Consider the following 19,149-nt stretch of genomic DNA (forward strand, 5'->3'; position numbering starts at 1 on the left):
CCACATGATAACCAGTGATTTCGCCCATGTCATATTTTTGCATATTTCACTAGTTTAACATGACCTGAGGCGATTTTCATTGGTTGAAAGTTCATTGTGATATTACGACAGAAACAATAAAATGACGCCGGGAAAAGACGTGACGTCATAATTTCGAAGAAGGCGGGACCAAATGGCGGCCTCTGCACGATTTTTGCAAAACATTTTGACGTTAGATTCATTGAAATGTAAGTTTTTGTAGTTATGTGATAAAAGTATCTCAAATTTCCGTTCATTCCAGTTGTGATTTTAAGGTTCTATACATAAATAGATAGTTATAATGCATAATTTATAATATATAAATGTGTAAGTAAAATGTAATATTTTTCGTACCTGATTATGTATGTTTTACATTATGACCAGGTGTGCTATTCACACATGTTTCATGGTTAAATTCAGGGGTCTTGATAAAAAACTAAGTATTTACACGTTTGGAAATTGGAAAGCTTCCCGCGACAAAACTCTACCCCACCTAGCTTTAGCGGCTAAAAGAATCACATTTCTAGCACGTCTTCACAAAAACGGTTACTATCGCTTGAAAGAGCGCAATTTCAAAATCAGCCTAAATAACTATACAAAGTGCCGTCATTAAGACGATAGCAGCCTCGTTTTAACAAACATGGCACAGAAAATGTCCTCAATAGTGCCATGGAAACCGATTTTTACCGGGTCTCTCCGGTGGGTGACTTACGTCAAAGGTAAATAACGAGGTGTCACGAAAGGAGCATAACAACTTTTCATTTCATTGCAGCGGAGGTATCGTTCATGCATAATGCATGAAAAAGTAGTATGAAATTCACGACCCGATTGAGGACATCTTTTATCAAATGCTCATATATGTAGTAAGCGTGATAACCGTAATCAGTACTAGGAAAGTTATTTAATTATCATCAGTATTCAGCGAACACAATTTCATCCCTAACGACCACTAAGATAATAATTTCACATAAGCTATTCTGTATTTGCATATTACAGAATTATCTGCCTTTGCGAGTAGGTAAAGATTGTTACGTCACGTGTGTACGAGTGAAACGTCATACTTTTCGGAGAAAACGACGTGAATTCCGATCACAAAATAAAGACTTAACAATTGATGCCTACCCGCAAGGGAGCTAACTCTGTAATATGCAAAGACGGAATTAGTTTGTTACCAAGTTGCTATTCACTGAGTTATTGTATTACAGTTGTACTTATTCCTACTCAATAAATTAATATGCTAATTTCTAAGTAATGAATCACAACATTTTACTCCAGCGATTTTAACAACTATACACTTTCCCAACAGTATCCATAATTTGTTCTGTTCCATTGTAGATATATTACATAGCTTACCACAGTCTGCTGTCTGCAGTAAGCCGATTGTGTCCTTTAATGACATGAATTGAATAACACTTTATCTTGGTAAGATACTGTTATTATATGAAGTTTAAAAGGAATGATTTTAAGTTTTAAACACGATTAAAAACTTATAGTTTTCTAACTACATGTACTATAAAACGATGAAATTAATTATTTCAACAATGATATGCACGTTGAATATTTTCAATGTACATTGAAAACATTTTCAAAGTGTGTTTTAACATAGTATTTATGATCTACTCTGTATACAGACCGTATGATTAACAAAAACACTTTTTTTGCTAATGTCAGAAGTCACAGGTTGCAATATAATTCAACCTGTGTATAAAGACCACCTGACTATTAAAGGCTAACTACCTTTCCGTAGCAAAATAAAAAGATTTCGTAAAATTCATTAATAACATCAGAAAATATAAACCGATGACCTAAGATGAGCTTACAGCACCATTTCGCTGTTTTGCAGTCTGGCGCAGTGATAGTAAATTACTGCGCGGCACTTAGGACGACGGCGGTAAACATAAGACGACCAGCGTTATGAAAATTAACATTCTATTTATTTTAATTAAATTGTTCAGAAGGGGATGATAAATGTGGTATTAACGGTAAGTTATTAACTTTTGCGAGTCTACAAAATTATCGATCTCGTTTTACATTCCCATATCAAACAAACTTTGAAGGCAGTGGGCCTTTCAAACATTTTTCTTTGTCCACTGGGTGGTCGTTATAGATAGCTTTGACTACAGTTGATACGTGACCAAGACGACAACTAAAACCTACATCGTATTTAATTAGGGAGACAAGTTTATAAATTTTCGTGATGATTCGAGTTGGATCGTTTAGCACAAATTAGCACCAATCTTCACCAATTTGTTCCAAGCCGATACGATAGCAAGGCTTATTTAATGCATGATAATTTTACAACAGTCTATACAGATATATATTATATAGAAATAGAAATATTGATATAATTTTCATATTAGATGTGGAAATAAAATATATATATATACTTTTTTTCTTGATACATATTAGATGTGGAAATAAAATATATATATATACTTTTTTTCTTGATAAAATGAAAAAGGAAACACATGACTCGAATTTCGAATGGATATTAATATAATTTTCATATTAGATGTGGAAATAAAATATATATACTTTTTCTTAACAAAGTGAGAAAAGAAAGACATGAATCGAATTCCGGATGGATGATACACACAGAGAAGGAAGCAGATGAATCAGATTTCGGATGAGCGTTATTTTGTTATTATTTTTTGGTTCGTCTTATCTCATCTGTCTTATCTGTTTATCCTGGAGCTAGTGATACACAATTGAAATTATCGGTATTATCATCACCTTTGCAAAATATAGAATTAGTCCACCAGGCCGATGACATACGCGTACTTATACACTAATTGGTATCCTTAAGTTAAGAGCAAGGATTGGTGTCAGAATCACCAACGGAGGATAGATGTTCACAATATCACGCCTGTCGTTTTTCTGACCTCTTAATGAACAAAAAATTACACCACGTATAGTTATCGCTCAAGGTTTCTATCTCTCCAGAGAGGCGCGCCGCTGTAGCTACCTCCACTCGCAACAAGGCGCTCAGGATCAACTAAAAGGGACAGCAGATACATAGACTTGGCGTTAAGATTCCATTCTCACTCTGATTTTGTTCCGAAATAATTATAAAAACGATATTAGATTTAATGTTAAATATAAAACGTTAACGACATTGCTTCTATTTTCATCAAATTTATTAAAATTGGTATACATTTTATTGCACTTGCTATTGTCATGGTAATACAATGTAAAAATTCACAGTTTATCGACTCATAATACTCATTGCATTAAAAACAAAATATTTATAACATAGATTCAATTTTCAACCCAATTAAACGTATGCTAACACTTTTTATTGATTGGATCTAGTCAAAAATACTCTGTCTGGAGTAAAGATCATTAATGACATCATATTCATTGATAACTAAAATTTTCTAGAGTACCAAAATTTCATCCCAATTTATAAACGTTGTATCAGTATGATTGACTTTTGTCTCGAATAATCATATATAATTACACAATATCTCTGTTATATACGGATGTTAATTTCGCGGTTTTTTTTTTTTTTTTTTTTTTTTTTGTTTCATTTACGGTTTCTCTTCAAATCCACGAAATTCTAAACACCATCAAAATATTCTGAAAACCACGTATTGATTAACGAATTAATCTAATGGAGTCTTATAGAGTATGTTGGGGGATTTAAACGATTTAATTCTAGAATAGGTTATTCAGTTAAAATATGTGATATAATATCATTAACATCAAATTCGATATTTTGGAGAAATATATGACTTTGATGATTTGTCATTTAAAGTATATGACACAATATAATAACCATTAATTTTCCATTTGAATATGTACAGATAATGACTTCGATAGCATGTCAGTTTAAGTACATGACACAATATCATAACCATTAATTTTCCATTTGAATACATATTATTTTTAATTTGTCGATTAAAGCATATTTCACGATATCATAACCGTAAATTTATTTATCTAAATAACATGTATGTTTAAAGATGTATATATTCAATAGTTATGATAAAAGTTATTTACGCAATAACATAATCTTATTTTGAAAGCTATGGTCTATATATAGATGCCAGATATGTGCGAGCAATCTTCATAATGCGCTCTGCAAAACTCTAGCATCTACATTGACCATAAATTCCAATAAAATATAGTTTAATGCTTACGTTAACATTATTGCTAAATTTTTGGAGTGTGTGTTTGAAAATAATTAAAGTTAGCTCAGGAATACGGTTTAATAACGACGATATACTCATAAAGTTAGAACAGCCATTTTGACAGCGATCAGTTGACTTTACAATGTCAAAATAAGTGACGTCCTAATGATGACGTTCTACATATGTAAGTGTCATTTATATCCAAATCGACTATAATTTAGATAGGTAAGTTTATATAGTAGAAAAGAAATAACAATTCAATGTGAATACATCTTCCCCGGTATCACTTTAAGTGCACGATATTTGAAGATTATTTTCTAATATGATTTGAGAGAAGTGTAGTATTAACACACCATTTTCAAAGTAAATTATCCTATCGAGGTAAAATTGCTGAGTGAATTTGCGACTTGCATTTTGGTCCTATTTTTGTTGCGAATTGTACTGACTATCTTCTCACTATGCATTACAGAAATGCAAATTTGCAGCATGAATAGTACCAAAATTCGGTTTGCCAATTCATTAGTAATTTAATTGTGACAGGATAATTTTACTTTGAAAAAAGGGTGTGTTTATTATTGTTAATGGAGATTTTTACATGAGTGGATAAGTAATACTGTGAATTTGGTCATATTCGCGAGTATTAAATTTCGCAATTTCGCGATGCTGTTATTTTCATGTTACAAACATTACGATTTTCCATTTCTACTTTTACATTATGAAATCAATCACGTGACTTATCAAATTATTTCCCGAGTGTAATTTTTTTTTATATTAAGCAGACTCATGTGTAATTTTTAACATGTAAATAGTGATAATAAAATGGAGGCAACGCTTTCAATTTCGTTTCTATAGGTGAGAGGTCCAAATGTGTAGTACGTTTAGATTTGCCGAGAGAATCGTTCAACTTCATATATTGATTATATGACAACCTGTGACGTCATAAATGTGTTGTTACTGGTGTGTCTTACGAATTCATGACAAAGCCGCATGATGCATTTGGACGAGATAGTTGCATGTACATGATAAATGCCATTAGGCTGCGTTATTTCCGAGGAAACTTATTCCCGCGTTTTCGATCAGAAAGACAGCGATTTTATCCTAAGATTTAAACGCAGTATTTTTAGAGCTATCATTAGAGTCGTAAGAATAGCTCTTCTGAGCTGAAGTTGCTATTCTGAAAACACGACATTAAATAACATTTTTTTTGTATTCTTGTATATTATATCTTGTACCATGTAAATGCTTGTTCTATTTTTTCATAAGATACCAGATTTTTCGAGGGGATGTATTTTCGACAGCTTATAACTATTTGCAAAAAATAGTCATTGATCTATAGTATATAAGACATAGCAGCCGATGAATCGTATACATTTTACGGTCCCTTCCTTCTAAAATGTACCAAAATATCCTTTGATGTGTCAAACGATCCGGCGTTACGCTGTCTCAAGTAAAAGTCAGGTCTCGCTCCTGTGTATATATTTATTGCCTATCTTAAACCAACATGTCTGTAAAACGCCAACCTGGAAACAGTCGGTACAGTCAGTACAACTTAGACGTCATGCAATGTCCTCGTGAACAGTAAAACACGGATGAGTCGAACCATCGGATAAGTCGATAATTTGCTTGGTCCCGTTGACTGCGACTTATTAGTGTTTTACTGTATATAAAAAAAACTAATAAAAAAGAATCACATAAAACTTTTTAAATGCAACGATGGACAGATATGTGGATATGTGGATATTGTTTACACATGTCCCTATATATTCAACAAAAAAAGAGCTGCGTTGAAATTAGCGTAACAAATCCGAATTCACGCTTCGATATGATGTAGCGGCATATGATATGTTCATTGGATATGTTTGCAACTAATTGAGTTCATACCTCCTTTAATGCAATCAGATTTTCTTTGAATAAAAACTAGATCTAGATACAGTTGAACATTAAAATATTTTCAAATTAAGTGTAACATGCTTTGGCGAGTACCTCCCTATATAAACCGAACATGTAATGGGACAACTTTCTTATGGCCATAAAAAGACATAAATTACACAAATTCACCTGTGAATAAAGACCACCTGCCTAAAGAAACCATCGAAAATATGTGACCAATACATACAGGAAGTCATAATGGACGTGAATCGTTCAGTTGATGTTTCCGACATTAGGTACACACTTTATAGCAATTAAGACCTACTACCTTTCAGGAGCAAGATTTCTTAAAAAAACCATTAATAACATCAGAAAATAAATATCGATGACTGACGATGAGGTAACAACACCAAATATATGCAAGATTACCTGCGTAATATAAATAGCTGAAGATTCATTTCGTTGTTTTGCCGTCTTGCGCAGTAATATTCAGCTACCGCGCGGTATTTAGAACGACGGCTGGAAATACTAGACGACCCGCGTTATGAAAATTAACATTTTAGTCATTTTATTCATTTTATTTTGTTGTTCAGAAGATGATAATGAATGTAATATCAACGGTAAGTTAATAACATCTGCGACTCTACAAAATTATCGATCTCGTTTTACATTCCCATTTTGAAATTTAAAAGCCATTTCGGAAAGCTAGTGGGCCTTTAATAAGATTTTTAGTGTTACTTGTTCGGCCTATGTTTTTGCAGAAAAGAAAATATCCAGTAAATGGAAAAACATGACTTCCTGAGAACGGATGTTTACTCAATAGTGTCATCTTTAAATTGTTCCATAGATAATATGTGCTTTACTATTCATATCTGTTTAACAATGCAAGTGATGTTCTTAAAAGATGTACTATCGTCGTTATGGATAGTTAATTAGATTTGTTTTTGTAAAGGCTTTGATTGCATTAATATCATAGCACTATGAGAATTCTGTGCTCGACAGGTAGTAAAGTCTTCCCATGTACATAAAAGTAGTCGGATAGCAGCACATTGCTGTTTACTGTATTGCTGTGAACACGGGCGTTGCACTATGTTATTTTCAATGCGTAAATAGGAATATCATATACAGGAATATACGATATTCATCGTTTAGGGAAGTATTCATTTAATGCAATTTGACTTAACCAGTGACCTGTTTTTCAAAAATGTATCGAAGGAATTTCAAAGTTTGAAGTTGATTTTCAAATTAACATTTCAAAATGTAAAACAATTATCACCTGAATAACAAGTACAAAACTAAAACACATCTTGTGATACACTTCCTTTAGCCTTTATTTAAGTAAAGGGTTGGATAACAATCACGACGAATTTGATATATATATATTTATTATATTATTATATTATTTTACCTGGCTCGTCTAGGGCGATATACTCATGTCGCCTGAATCGGTATTACATGTCTACCCATGCAATACAGCATCGTGACGTCACAGCGTCAACAAAATTACTATTTTCTCGGTAAAATATTACCTTTTTTCAGAAACTAGATAAATGATTGACTTGCAGTTGGGGTATTCTTTGAACGTATTTTATAAAATTGCAATAAAACGTTTAGGTATCAGAAAAAATACTCTATCATAATTATGTGAATATGAAGGATAGGCCTCAGGTTTTACAACATTCTGTGACCCTAGAATATAATCCACATATGAAAGAGTATTATACATGTACTATACAACTACATACGTCATAAATACATGTTAATCAAACACAAAGACCGAATGGATTTATTCAAATGTCTCACTCCAGAATTAAACAGCATGCCAATTACTCGGATTTCAGAGCATATGCATATCATATCATTATTTTTATATCTAAGGTAACTTGATACACAAACGCTCACTTAATACAATATTGAATTATTGGTCTGTATCGGAAGAATGTGACCGATACGTACCGGAAGTCATAATGGGTGAATATTATAAAATTAAAATAACTCCTTGCTTTGCCAAGACGATAAATGCAAAATTGTTGGTCAGTATGAATCGCTTAAAGATGCTTCATCGCCATCGATAATAAACGATACCCACCATCTGAACAATAACTGATGTTTCAATGTGTATTTATATGTCTATCACATCTTAAGCCCTTGGTCCAGTTGTTCAAAGCATGATTAGCTTTATCATATGATTAGTGAAGTTTTTATTTCTCATTTTGGGGTAAAATGGACGTAACGTTTGTAACTGAAAAATACTAATTCGTCTGCTCTTGTTTATAATAGAGATAAAATATCATTCGTCGGCGGTAACTTTAAAGATGGTCATAGATATGTCATGATATAGATTCCTCTTACTGGATAACGATATCTTAACTTTAAGAATCTTCATCATCTTCGAAATGAATTAATTCAATTAGATATGCACTGTTCAAGTTAAGCATACTTCCCGTTGTTCTGAACTTGATGTTCTTTTTATTTGCATTTACATTGTGCAAGTACGAATCTTCCGTAAAATGAACGATACAAAATAGTTGTGGACTATTTTCAGACGATTTCAATGGACCTTCGTGACCTAATTTTGGAAATACATATACATACATGTGTTTATACATGAATAATAATAAAAGTGGTATATTTGGTTAATTGAATATACATAGTGATACTTATATTATATTTTATGATGTTTGTATTGCATTTGATTTTAACAGTATTTCTTTTGAATAATTTTATCAGCTTATGAATATAATTTCTCCCATTATTCACTGATTTGTCACCGGGTTTAGTCATGGAAGATTTCTATGTCAACCCCTAGGGTATGAGAGATTGCGCGCACTAACCTTTTGAACCTGAAGACAATTACATGACGTCATGACTTCATGCGGTCTGACCATGAAGTGCATTGTCGATAACGTCATCAATATTGACGTGCAGACGATGGAACCAATCATGTTGTGGTGAAAATGCCTTTGTTTGGGCTATTATCTCTTTTTCTTTGTATGTAGGAGAAAAAGAATCATTCTCTACCTATGAGGGTGTGACAACAAAATCACAACCCTCGATAGAATTCCTGAATGGACGTTCCTGAATTACCCCTCGGGTTGTGATTTTGTTGCCACGCTCTCTAGGTATGGAAAGATTATATTAATCTTTATTCTCCGTTGTTGAGTATTATAATCAAAAGCATGACATCCATGATGAAGTTTATGATAATTGTGTTATTATCAACTTTTGATTTGCAAAATTTCCTTCTTCAATGTAAACAAATTCGGTTAGTTTTGTATACAGCATTCTTTTATTCTGCGAATGAATTGAAATCCATTCAAACGATGACACTCAATACATGAATGTAGGGCTAGCTATTTCTAATTACATTTTGAATTAGTTTTATATATCACATCAAATCGACTACAGTAAATAACGGTTATAAAGAATCTCTACAGACAACGAACTTACTTCGTTATAAGCATAGTTTGTTATACACTAATTAAATACAGATTTAAAGCTTACAATGCAAGTTAAAAAGTATACATTTGAAATTGAAAAAAATAACCTGAAAGGAAAATTACTACATGTATGTAATAACTTGGATATGCTGAAAGCTTGTTCGTTATACACATATTTACTATGTACATAATAGTTTTTGTGTCGCTTGCAATTAAGTTTAGCGTATTTCACAGGAGATCAATATTAATCCAAACAAGGCAAATTTAATATGCTTTGCCAATTATTCTGTCAACAGATGGCGAATTCTTGCTCCACTCCGTCGAATGTCAGTGACTACACAGATAACGGCACAGAAGAAATTGCTCCTACTTGGATTCAAGTTAGTGTGATAGTGGTTGGAGGAGCAACAGTGATTGTTAATATCCCAGCAATATTTGCTGTAATATTTACACAACTTCGAAATCCTAAAACCCGCAATATACACCTTCTTATATTGGGATTAACAGATCTTCTGGTAGGGCTTTCCTTGTTTCCAATTTTAATTACGTTCGTGGATCCCAACAATAAAATAACCCACATGTCTTGTTTTTTCCGAATGTACTTTTTTGCGCTCATCTACTTCAACTCATTAGGACAGGTCTGTGTAATATGTATTGATCGAACATTCTTACTGGCCAGGCCCTCGTGGAGATACACATCTGAATACGTCAAGAGGTATTTCCGAATGCTAAGCAGCATGTTTTTATTCATATTCATTTCATTGACCTTGATTTATTTTATTCTTGGATTTCCTAAGAATCACAAAGTTTCATGTAAACTGGAAAGTATTTTTTGCGACCGACTGCGCCACTTCACTGCTGCTACCGGTCTTTTCGCTACTTTTATCGAATGCCTCATTGTGATTTGTTGTATCGCGATGATAATAGTTCTACAAAGTCACAGCCGTAAATTTCGGACGCAAGTCGGACCTACAAACAACATCGATACGACTGCAACAGGCACGACCAATGCTCGATTGGATCCTTCAAGAGCAAGCAATCTTAGGAGTAGTGAACAAAACAACCAACAGAGGACCAGGCTACAGGGAAGCCAAGCTGATAGAATGCGTTCTAAAAGCACGCTTACAATTATCCTTATTATTATCAACTTTTTCATCTGTGTGACGCCATTGAACTTGGGCCTATTGACACACGGGTTACATTTATTTGAACCAACTAGAAGAACAACCAGGCACGTGATGATGGCTTTTACAAGTGTCAATTCTCTAATTAATCCCTTTATATATTGCTTTAGATCCCCCGATATTAGAGTTACCTTGAATAATGGAATTTCTAAATTGAGATCTTTATTTTAGAAAATGTCAACGAATATCAGCAGTTTGGTACATAAATGTATTTGAATATCAAAACTTTGTTCAAATATTCCAAAATGGAATATAACTACGATGACCGGGTTCGAATCCCATGTAAGGTAGTTGTCAGGTCCTGACCCCTGGTCTATGTTAGTTTTATCTGGGTACTCCAGTTTTTATCCACCACCGAACCTGGTATTCCCTAACATGACCCTCTCTGTCAAAAGGCAATTAAACACATCAGACAAACAAAATGAATAAAACCGTAAATGGAATCAATGTGCATTACATTGCAATCCGAAAATATCCATTTTGGACCCAATGTAAATCGAATATCGGACTGGTCAGCGACTGACATTGATTGAAAATGTCCCAAGTAAGATGAACATGTACATGTTCGCGTGTATAAACAAATCTGAAGTGATAATGACACTTACGATAGGTTTCATTTCGGATTTCGTGATTCACATAAACGCGGGCGTGTTTTCGCAAAGATTCAAGTTGTCGCTCAATTCTATGGTAAAATATGTTTTAACCAAATTGAATGCAGATCTTATCTTAATTTTAAATAACAGCTTTTTATAACTGTGACAAACCCTAAATTCCATCTTATATATCAATTACGGGACAGACTGCAAAGCCTTTCCCACGAGCGCGAACGATCAACTGAAGACCAAAATTGAGGCTTTTTCAAGGGAAAAGCTAGGAACAATAAAGTCAAATAGGAGGAAAAAATAGATCCGTTTAGTCGATTAATGATCTAAGTGATCACTACCCATTCCAAAATGATCTTGATATCGATCTGAAGAAATTAAGGTAATTATTAGTGTATCAAAAGTGATACCAAACATACCTTACTCAGAGGCATTGTATACGGGATTAACAACGCTTGTAAAACAACATTGCTGTTATCGGCGTCTTATGATAATTTCTACAGCTACAAAGAATATTTGAATGTTTAACCGAACGAATATTGGAATGTTGAACCGACCAAATATTCTAATAGTAAATCCTTTGGCACCCTTACCTTTTTAAATGTTATATACAGACATTTGGTATGTCCAAATTTAATGAATTTCAGATGGATCAGATTTGTGACATTGCCATATTTTTATAGTATTTCCACATACATATAACACATTTTGTCATTTTTATATATATTATCATTTTGAATTTGTATGATATTTATATTTTTAGTTGTATCTAATCTTAACTTTATTAATTTGTTGTCATATCTGTATGTCGACCCCTGGGTCTATGGAATTGACGATGGAAATATAAAATAGATAAACAAAAAATCAATAAATAAGATTTGAATCATATACTAAAGGTAAAATCTCCCTACTAGTTGCATTGTATTATGCGTGTGTTTAAAAAATTTGGTTTTGTTCCGTTCTGAATTCTCACTCGAGGTATAATAAATAATAAAAATAATAATTATTTACTGTACATAATGTAGTAGTGTGCATATCAGTCATGTGATTTGAAGAGCGTAAAATATATCAGTCAAGTGTTTAAGTGTGCGTTAATATATCAGTATTGTGATATAATGTGCGTAAAGAGAACGGTATTTGTAATATGATGTGCGTAAATATATCGCCCATGTGATATAGTGTGCGTCGAAACAACCGTCACGTGATATGTTTGCTTAAACATATCACTTTGTGATCTAATGTTAAGATAAGCATAATTTAGTACGGGAAGTGTAAAAATATTACTTATGCGATACGGTATGCGTAAAAGCAGTCATGTGTTATGATTTCGTAAAAACAGTGATGTTATATGATGTGTATAATATTGTCATTTGGCGTACGTAGAAAAGACATGTGGTGTGTAATATGGTGTGTGTACAAATAGTCATGTGATATGTATAATAGCTAGCATAAAAATAGTCATGTGATATATGATATCGTGTGCGTAAAAACAGTCGGGTGATAAATGATATTGTGTGCGTAAAAAGTCATGTGATATGTGATATGGTGGGCGTAAACAGTCATGTGTTATATATTATGGTGTGCGTAAAAATAGCCATGTGGTATGTCTTGGTTTAAGTCATATCTGTAGAAGTTTAACGTTTAAACCTAGTCAAACCTATCTTTTTTTCGACCACCCAATGGACCACGAAAATGGTCTTTATAGCAAAATGACTTCGCTAAATAGGTTAAATTATGTTAATATTCACCATCTGGGACGCCGAGAAAGTTTTTGAAAGTTTTTGAACAAGCGATCTTTGTACAGAGGCGATCGCTTAGGCAGGTTTGGCTGGACTTACATAATCAGGTAAAGATCGATTCATCAATATCGTTTAAGAAAAAAAATTTGGAAAATATATTGCTTCAAACACTAGACATGGGAATATTGAACATTGCTTTGGTCTTTTATTACATCTAAAATGTTCTGTATTTACGTCCTGTGATTTGACAAGTTATTCCAATCAGTCAGCGACTATGTATCTTTATTTTATCAAGCTTAAAAAATGTTCCAGCGCCGACGAATGGTATTGTTTCCTCTATCAAAACAGGAGCAAAAGAATAAGTATTTTTCTTCATTTACTGAAGTTACTTATTTTACACCAAGACCACCAATGAAAGTTTGATCAAATTATTTTACTTTAATATAAAAACAAAATATCAAATATAATAAACTGCGTTTCGAAACCGTTCCATGACACTATGCCCTGTATGAAATTAGGTACTCACACCATAAGTAAAACCAGTAATTTCATATTGTATTTTTGTGTTGATTAGGCACACTTATATATATGACTAAATATTAGTTACTGTTAACATGATGAACGCTCTGTCGGCGGTGGAGCATCTTTAAGCAATACAGTATACTTTGATTTAATTCTAACTAACAATACATATAAAGTGTGTACACATTATCGCAACTAAATGCATTTTATACACCATTGAATTCACTAGGCCACCCATATTATGTACCTTTTCATGCATATCTGTGTATCATATATGTCTTTACGTAACCTATTTTCAATAAAAATCTTTGAAATTTTATTTTTTGAATTGTTTGAAATTTTGTGTCAATGTCTGTAACCCTGGCGAACATATATGTTGCTACCTATTTTCATCATGAAAGTATGATAATTGATAAAATGTATAAGATACAACACAGTAGCACTCTCAATCGACGAACAGGTATTTAGTTTTACTAAACTATTTTATTTAGCACAACACAAAGCATGTCGCAGTAATGTCAGTATGCATCTTGCAGCGCATGGGTAGCTCAGAAACTAATGCATGTCTGAACTATTTGCATAAGCTAAACTATTTTTTTTAATCAATGCACTAATATTATACATACAAGAAGGACTTACATACGAGGACTGCAGACAAATCGAATGACGCTCGTTTGCGCTTAATGAAAATTTAACGCGGTCCTCTTCCGTGAACGAGAAAAAGTGCCGAATATTAATTTTTTAATTTTTCTTTATATATATTGTTAATTTCAGAATATATATTATATGAATAATATACGATTATTGCTCCTTCGAAATATCCACGTTTTTATACGATGTAATTTTCCTCTGGTGTGATGTACTTAGATCCAACGATCAAGTGTCACTGGTCCAAGACGGAAATACAGTCGTTAGTATTGACCCACACCTCAACTGCTGTCAATTGTACATTTTTAGGTAGGAAAACAAATCAACATAGTATAGTATTTTGCGTCACAAAATGCTATTGTCATCATCTTGTCAACAGCTGGTTGTGTCTTGACCTCGTTTCGTCTCGGCACCGATGCCTTATCTGCTGACTACTGTGAGCTGGCTCTTAATATATATTGGATCAAGGTTACACGTATTAATCGAATCGCAAATATATCAAGTTACTTTATAGCTAATTAATGTTGCTGCGAACATGTTCATCTTAATTAATATTTACAACGCTTACTTAGCCACTATCGTTTATTTTCAAGTCATCAAATGATCATATTGTTACCATCAGTATGATTATCCGTCATCAGATTACGCTAATAAGCGTCCAATGTTGTAGATATGTCTTCTATTATCCGAAAACGGGAGATGACCTAATTACATTGATAATATGATAAAAAACAAATAGTCCATTAGGCCTGATAATAAAGGTCAAATTAAAAAAAAATAACGTATTTTTTTCCTTTACCAAACTCATTCTAGAATATGTTACCGATGCATTGGATAATATAGCTTTATGTTAATATATTTTGTTATGTTTTGGTCAAACTACCTACCTGTTTATTGGTTTTCATAAAAAGTTATATTCCATATTTAATATGATACAGGTACAAACTTGCGCCTTATTAATTATATTACTATCACTACATGTTTTTAAAGTTTGTAAATGTGTGGAATGATATGTGTATGTATGTCTGTAATCATCCTCGATATTCCAGGGGTTCCGATCACTTACGATACCTACAACCCTGGACTATCTCATAGTGAAACTGGAGGCAACAGAATAGAACAGTTGATTTACATCAAAAGAGCCGTATAACGATACACTGTGTTTGACTGCAGTGTGACTTTGATGTTGGGCGTCGCTCTCTTTGTAGTCTTCAAAGGAAGTCTTTGCTAGCCTGTGATTGGTCAAATGTTTTTTGGGTGTAGAGATCGTAATTAATCGGAACCCCTGGAATATCGAGGATGGTCTGTAATATATATACTGTATGACGTACTTAGTTACCTTCTCTGTATTTTGTTGTTATATAACTAAAAATTCAAAACATGTGTAAATATTATCACTTTATCCACATGAGAAAAAATATTATACAAACTTCGCCTGTTTTATTTAATCCTTTTGACATAAAAGACTTGTCATTAAAATTCGCTAAAATGAAAATATTTTCAGGTAGATGCGGCAAGACTCAAAACAGGCTATGGGTCAATTATGGAGTGATACTGGGTTGGGTTTTAAAGACAATTCAGTGAGGCTAATTCTGTTACATAACCACGAAGATAAGATATGTCACAAATACATTGCTCTACATTCTCTATGAAACAAACCACAAACAATATTGACAAATTTCGAGACCTTGTCCATGTTAAATGATTAAATAGATACCGTTTAAATTCCAAATCGTATAGCAATGCGATTTAGCAGGTACAATATGTACGATGTATTCATAACCGAGCTAATGACACGTAAATTAAACAAGTACAATACATGTCCGCCGTGGAGGTGATGAACTTGTTTCTAGACAAAAACATTTACCTTATGAGGTAAACACACTAATTTAAGAGCGATTTGAGTAACATTCTGCTCATCAGGTCCTGCTCAATAGATTAATAAAGCTACGTCCCTAATATTCAGAAAAAGATGTGTCACGTATGTGCGAGTGAATTCCCATTAATGCTTTAGTACTTAATAAATACCTTATTACTTCTGCCATTTTGCCTACAAGCCAAATTGATCTTAGTACTATGATAGAGGACCTGTAAGATATAAGTTAAATATATTTGTATGTATTGTCTATGTAAACAAACAGTACCCAAAAAAGATAACGTGCAATATTCAATTCAACAAACATAATACATCATGCATAACCACAAAACTACCAAAATTATAGGACAAAATAAGATAAAAGCATTCAAATAAACGCAATGCAAAACATTTTTTGCTGGCGATCAACTCAGCCAAATATAGCATTAAGATGACTTTAACGCTTTAGTTACGGTTCGGTTATTTTGTATTTACAGCTCGCTGTAACACTTTAATTGTGGTTTAGTTATTTTGTATTTACAGCCGGCTGAAACACTTTAATTCTGATTATTCTGTATTTACAGCTTGCGGTAACACTTTAATTTAGGTTCGGTAATTTTGTATTTACAGCTCGCTGTAACACTTTAATTACAGTTTGGTTATTTTGTATTTACAGCTCGCTGTAACACTTTAATTACGGTTTGGTTATTTTGTATTTAAAGCTCGCTGTAACACTTTAATTACGGTTTGGTAATTTTGTATTTACAGCTCGCTGTAACACTTTGATTACGTTTTGGTTATTTTGTATTTAAAGCTCACTGTAACACTTTAATTACGGTTTAATAATTTTGTATTTACAGCTCGCGGTAACACTTTAATTACGGTTTGGTTATTTTGTATTTACAGCTCGCTGTAACACTTTAATTACGGTTGGGTGATTTTGTATTTACAGCTCGCTGTAACACTTTAATTGTGGTTTAGTTATTTTGTATTTACAGCCGGCTGAAACACTTTAATTCTGATTATTCTGTATTTACAGCTTGCTGTAACACTTTAATTTAGGTTCGGTAATTTTGTATTTACAGCTCGCTGTAACACTTTAATTACAGTTTGGTTATTTTGTATTTACAGCTCGCTGTAACACTTTAATTACGGTTTGGTTATTTTGTATTTAAAGCTCGCTGTAACACTTTAATTACGGTTTGGTAATTTTGTATTTACAGCTCGCTGTAACACTTTGATTACGTTTTGGTTATTTTGTATTTAAAGCTCACTGTAACACTTTAATTACGGTTTAATAATTTTGTATTTACAGCTCGCGGTAACACTTTAATTACGGTTTGGTTATTTTGTATTTACAGCTCGCTGTAACACTTTAATTACGGTTGGGTGATTTTGTATTTACAGCTCGCTGTAACACTTTAACTACGGTTTAGTTATTTTTTATTTACAGCTCGCTGTAACACTTTAATTATTTTTGGTTATTTTGTATTTAAAGCTCACTGTAACACTTTAATTATACGGTTTAGTTATTTTTTATTTACAGCTCGCTGTAACACTTTAATTATTTTTTTTTATTTACTAATAAAATAATGAAGAATAATAATCATTGATATTAATAGCTGGCTGTAACTCTTTGGTTACATTGCTCCAACATGAAATCCTTTAAAGTTAATTTTCATGAAAGATGATATTTAAACTATGATGTAAAAATAATATTACTGATTGAATTAAATTTCTAACTCAAGGAGTTATTATTTTCCATCAGATTCCTGTTTGTGACCGAAACATCAATATGGTGGAAATTTTCAGAGGCTACGCTTTCAGACATAATGAATGAACACCCGCGGTTATTTTAAGTGTTGATTTCTGTTTTCCAAAGGATGCATGCGCTGCCGATAGTGTATATTACTGAGGTATCTGGTTTTTTCCTTATTTTTTGTTTATCATATTATCACTGTCTGTTGCAGTGACATCAAAGTGTGACACGTGGTGTACATGGTAGACAGCATCCTTTTATCTACACTGGACGTCTCCGTATGGAAAGCAGAAATTTGAGTTTGATATTCCATAAACTTTAAGTTAGGTTGTGTTGTATCCGGATGCCACGGTTTAAATTGATATCATCATTTTTTTAAAGAAACTTATTTGACACACATTTTAATTATATTATCTATCTTTTTTTAATTACAATTATTTTTGGATATTAAAGGAATAGAAAAAGGATAAGTTCCTACCTAGAGTAATAAACAGGAATGGTGTAGAGGTTAAGCCGCTCGCCTTTCACCTAGCCGGGGTTTGATTCCCGACACGGACGTGAAAAGGTCAGGGTTTACCTGTCCGATCACGTGGGGTTTCTCCGGGCTCTCCGGTTTCCTCCCACACTAAGACCCTTAGCGCGCTTACATCCGGGCCATCGAGAGTGATTTATATAAGTTGTATAACTTCTCAATCGATGTAAAATAAATAAAGTTTATATTATATAAACAGGAAACCGTACCGTCTGAGGGGATTCACGACAGTCATGATGTTTCTTTGTGATAGAGATTGATCTGTCCTGTTCCAAAGATAGGGAAACATCCTATCAGTCTTTTGTTATAACAACCATATAAGTTTAAACTAAACTAAACAGAATCAATGCAATGTAACAATTCTACCGCGTATTTTTACATACATTGAGAAATACATCACAAGACCCGACGCTCACTACCTGAGGCAGATATATTACCTAGTGTTTTAGTTTAAGTTAAGGTTGAAAGGACAAAGCTCATCCATATACAGAAAATCATGACATTTTATGAAACGAAGTATTTCGTTTTAAAGTTCGATTTAAGTTTCTTAATATATCATATGAAATGAACACAAATTTAAGACACTCTTTTGAACATAACTACAATAACATAACATCATATCTCGAAGAATCTCAACAACAAAATAACTTTCAAAAATCAAGCGAAGGCAGCCTTTTTGTCACGAGATTCGGAAATCCTGACGTCACCACATTGATGACACGACGGGTTTTCAACCAAGGAAAATCGCTTCAGGTTATATTAAAATAGTGACATACTCGTATGCAAAACGACTCAATGTCAGAGTCACTGCATATTAGGGTTCGTCGTTCTCGAGTGAACGACAATAA

General features: G+C 33.0%; 1 protein-coding gene across 1 annotated transcript; it reads left to right on the forward strand.

Annotated features, from left to right (window-relative positions):
* The first annotated feature begins 9,756 nt into the window (after nucleotides 1-9,756).
* Nucleotides 9,757-10,815, forward strand: LOC138309663 (adenosine receptor A2b-like). Its single transcript, XM_069250879.1, has one exon. It carries the CDS (start codon nucleotides 9,757-9,759, stop codon nucleotides 10,813-10,815), a length of 1,059 nt encoding a protein of 352 aa, XP_069106980.1.
* Nucleotides 10,816-19,149: the final 8,334 nt, after the last annotated feature.

This window comes from Argopecten irradians, chromosome 15 (genome assembly GCF_041381155.1).
Source record: "Argopecten irradians isolate NY chromosome 15, Ai_NY, whole genome shotgun sequence".
NCBI lineage: Eukaryota > Metazoa > Mollusca > Bivalvia > Pectinida > Pectinidae > Argopecten > Argopecten irradians.

Excerpts from the sequence above, each read along its gene's own strand:
- LOC138309663 (XM_069250879.1), top strand. The coding sequence starts at position 9,757 with ATGGCGAATTCTTGCTCCACTCCGTCGAATGTCAGTGACTACACAGAT.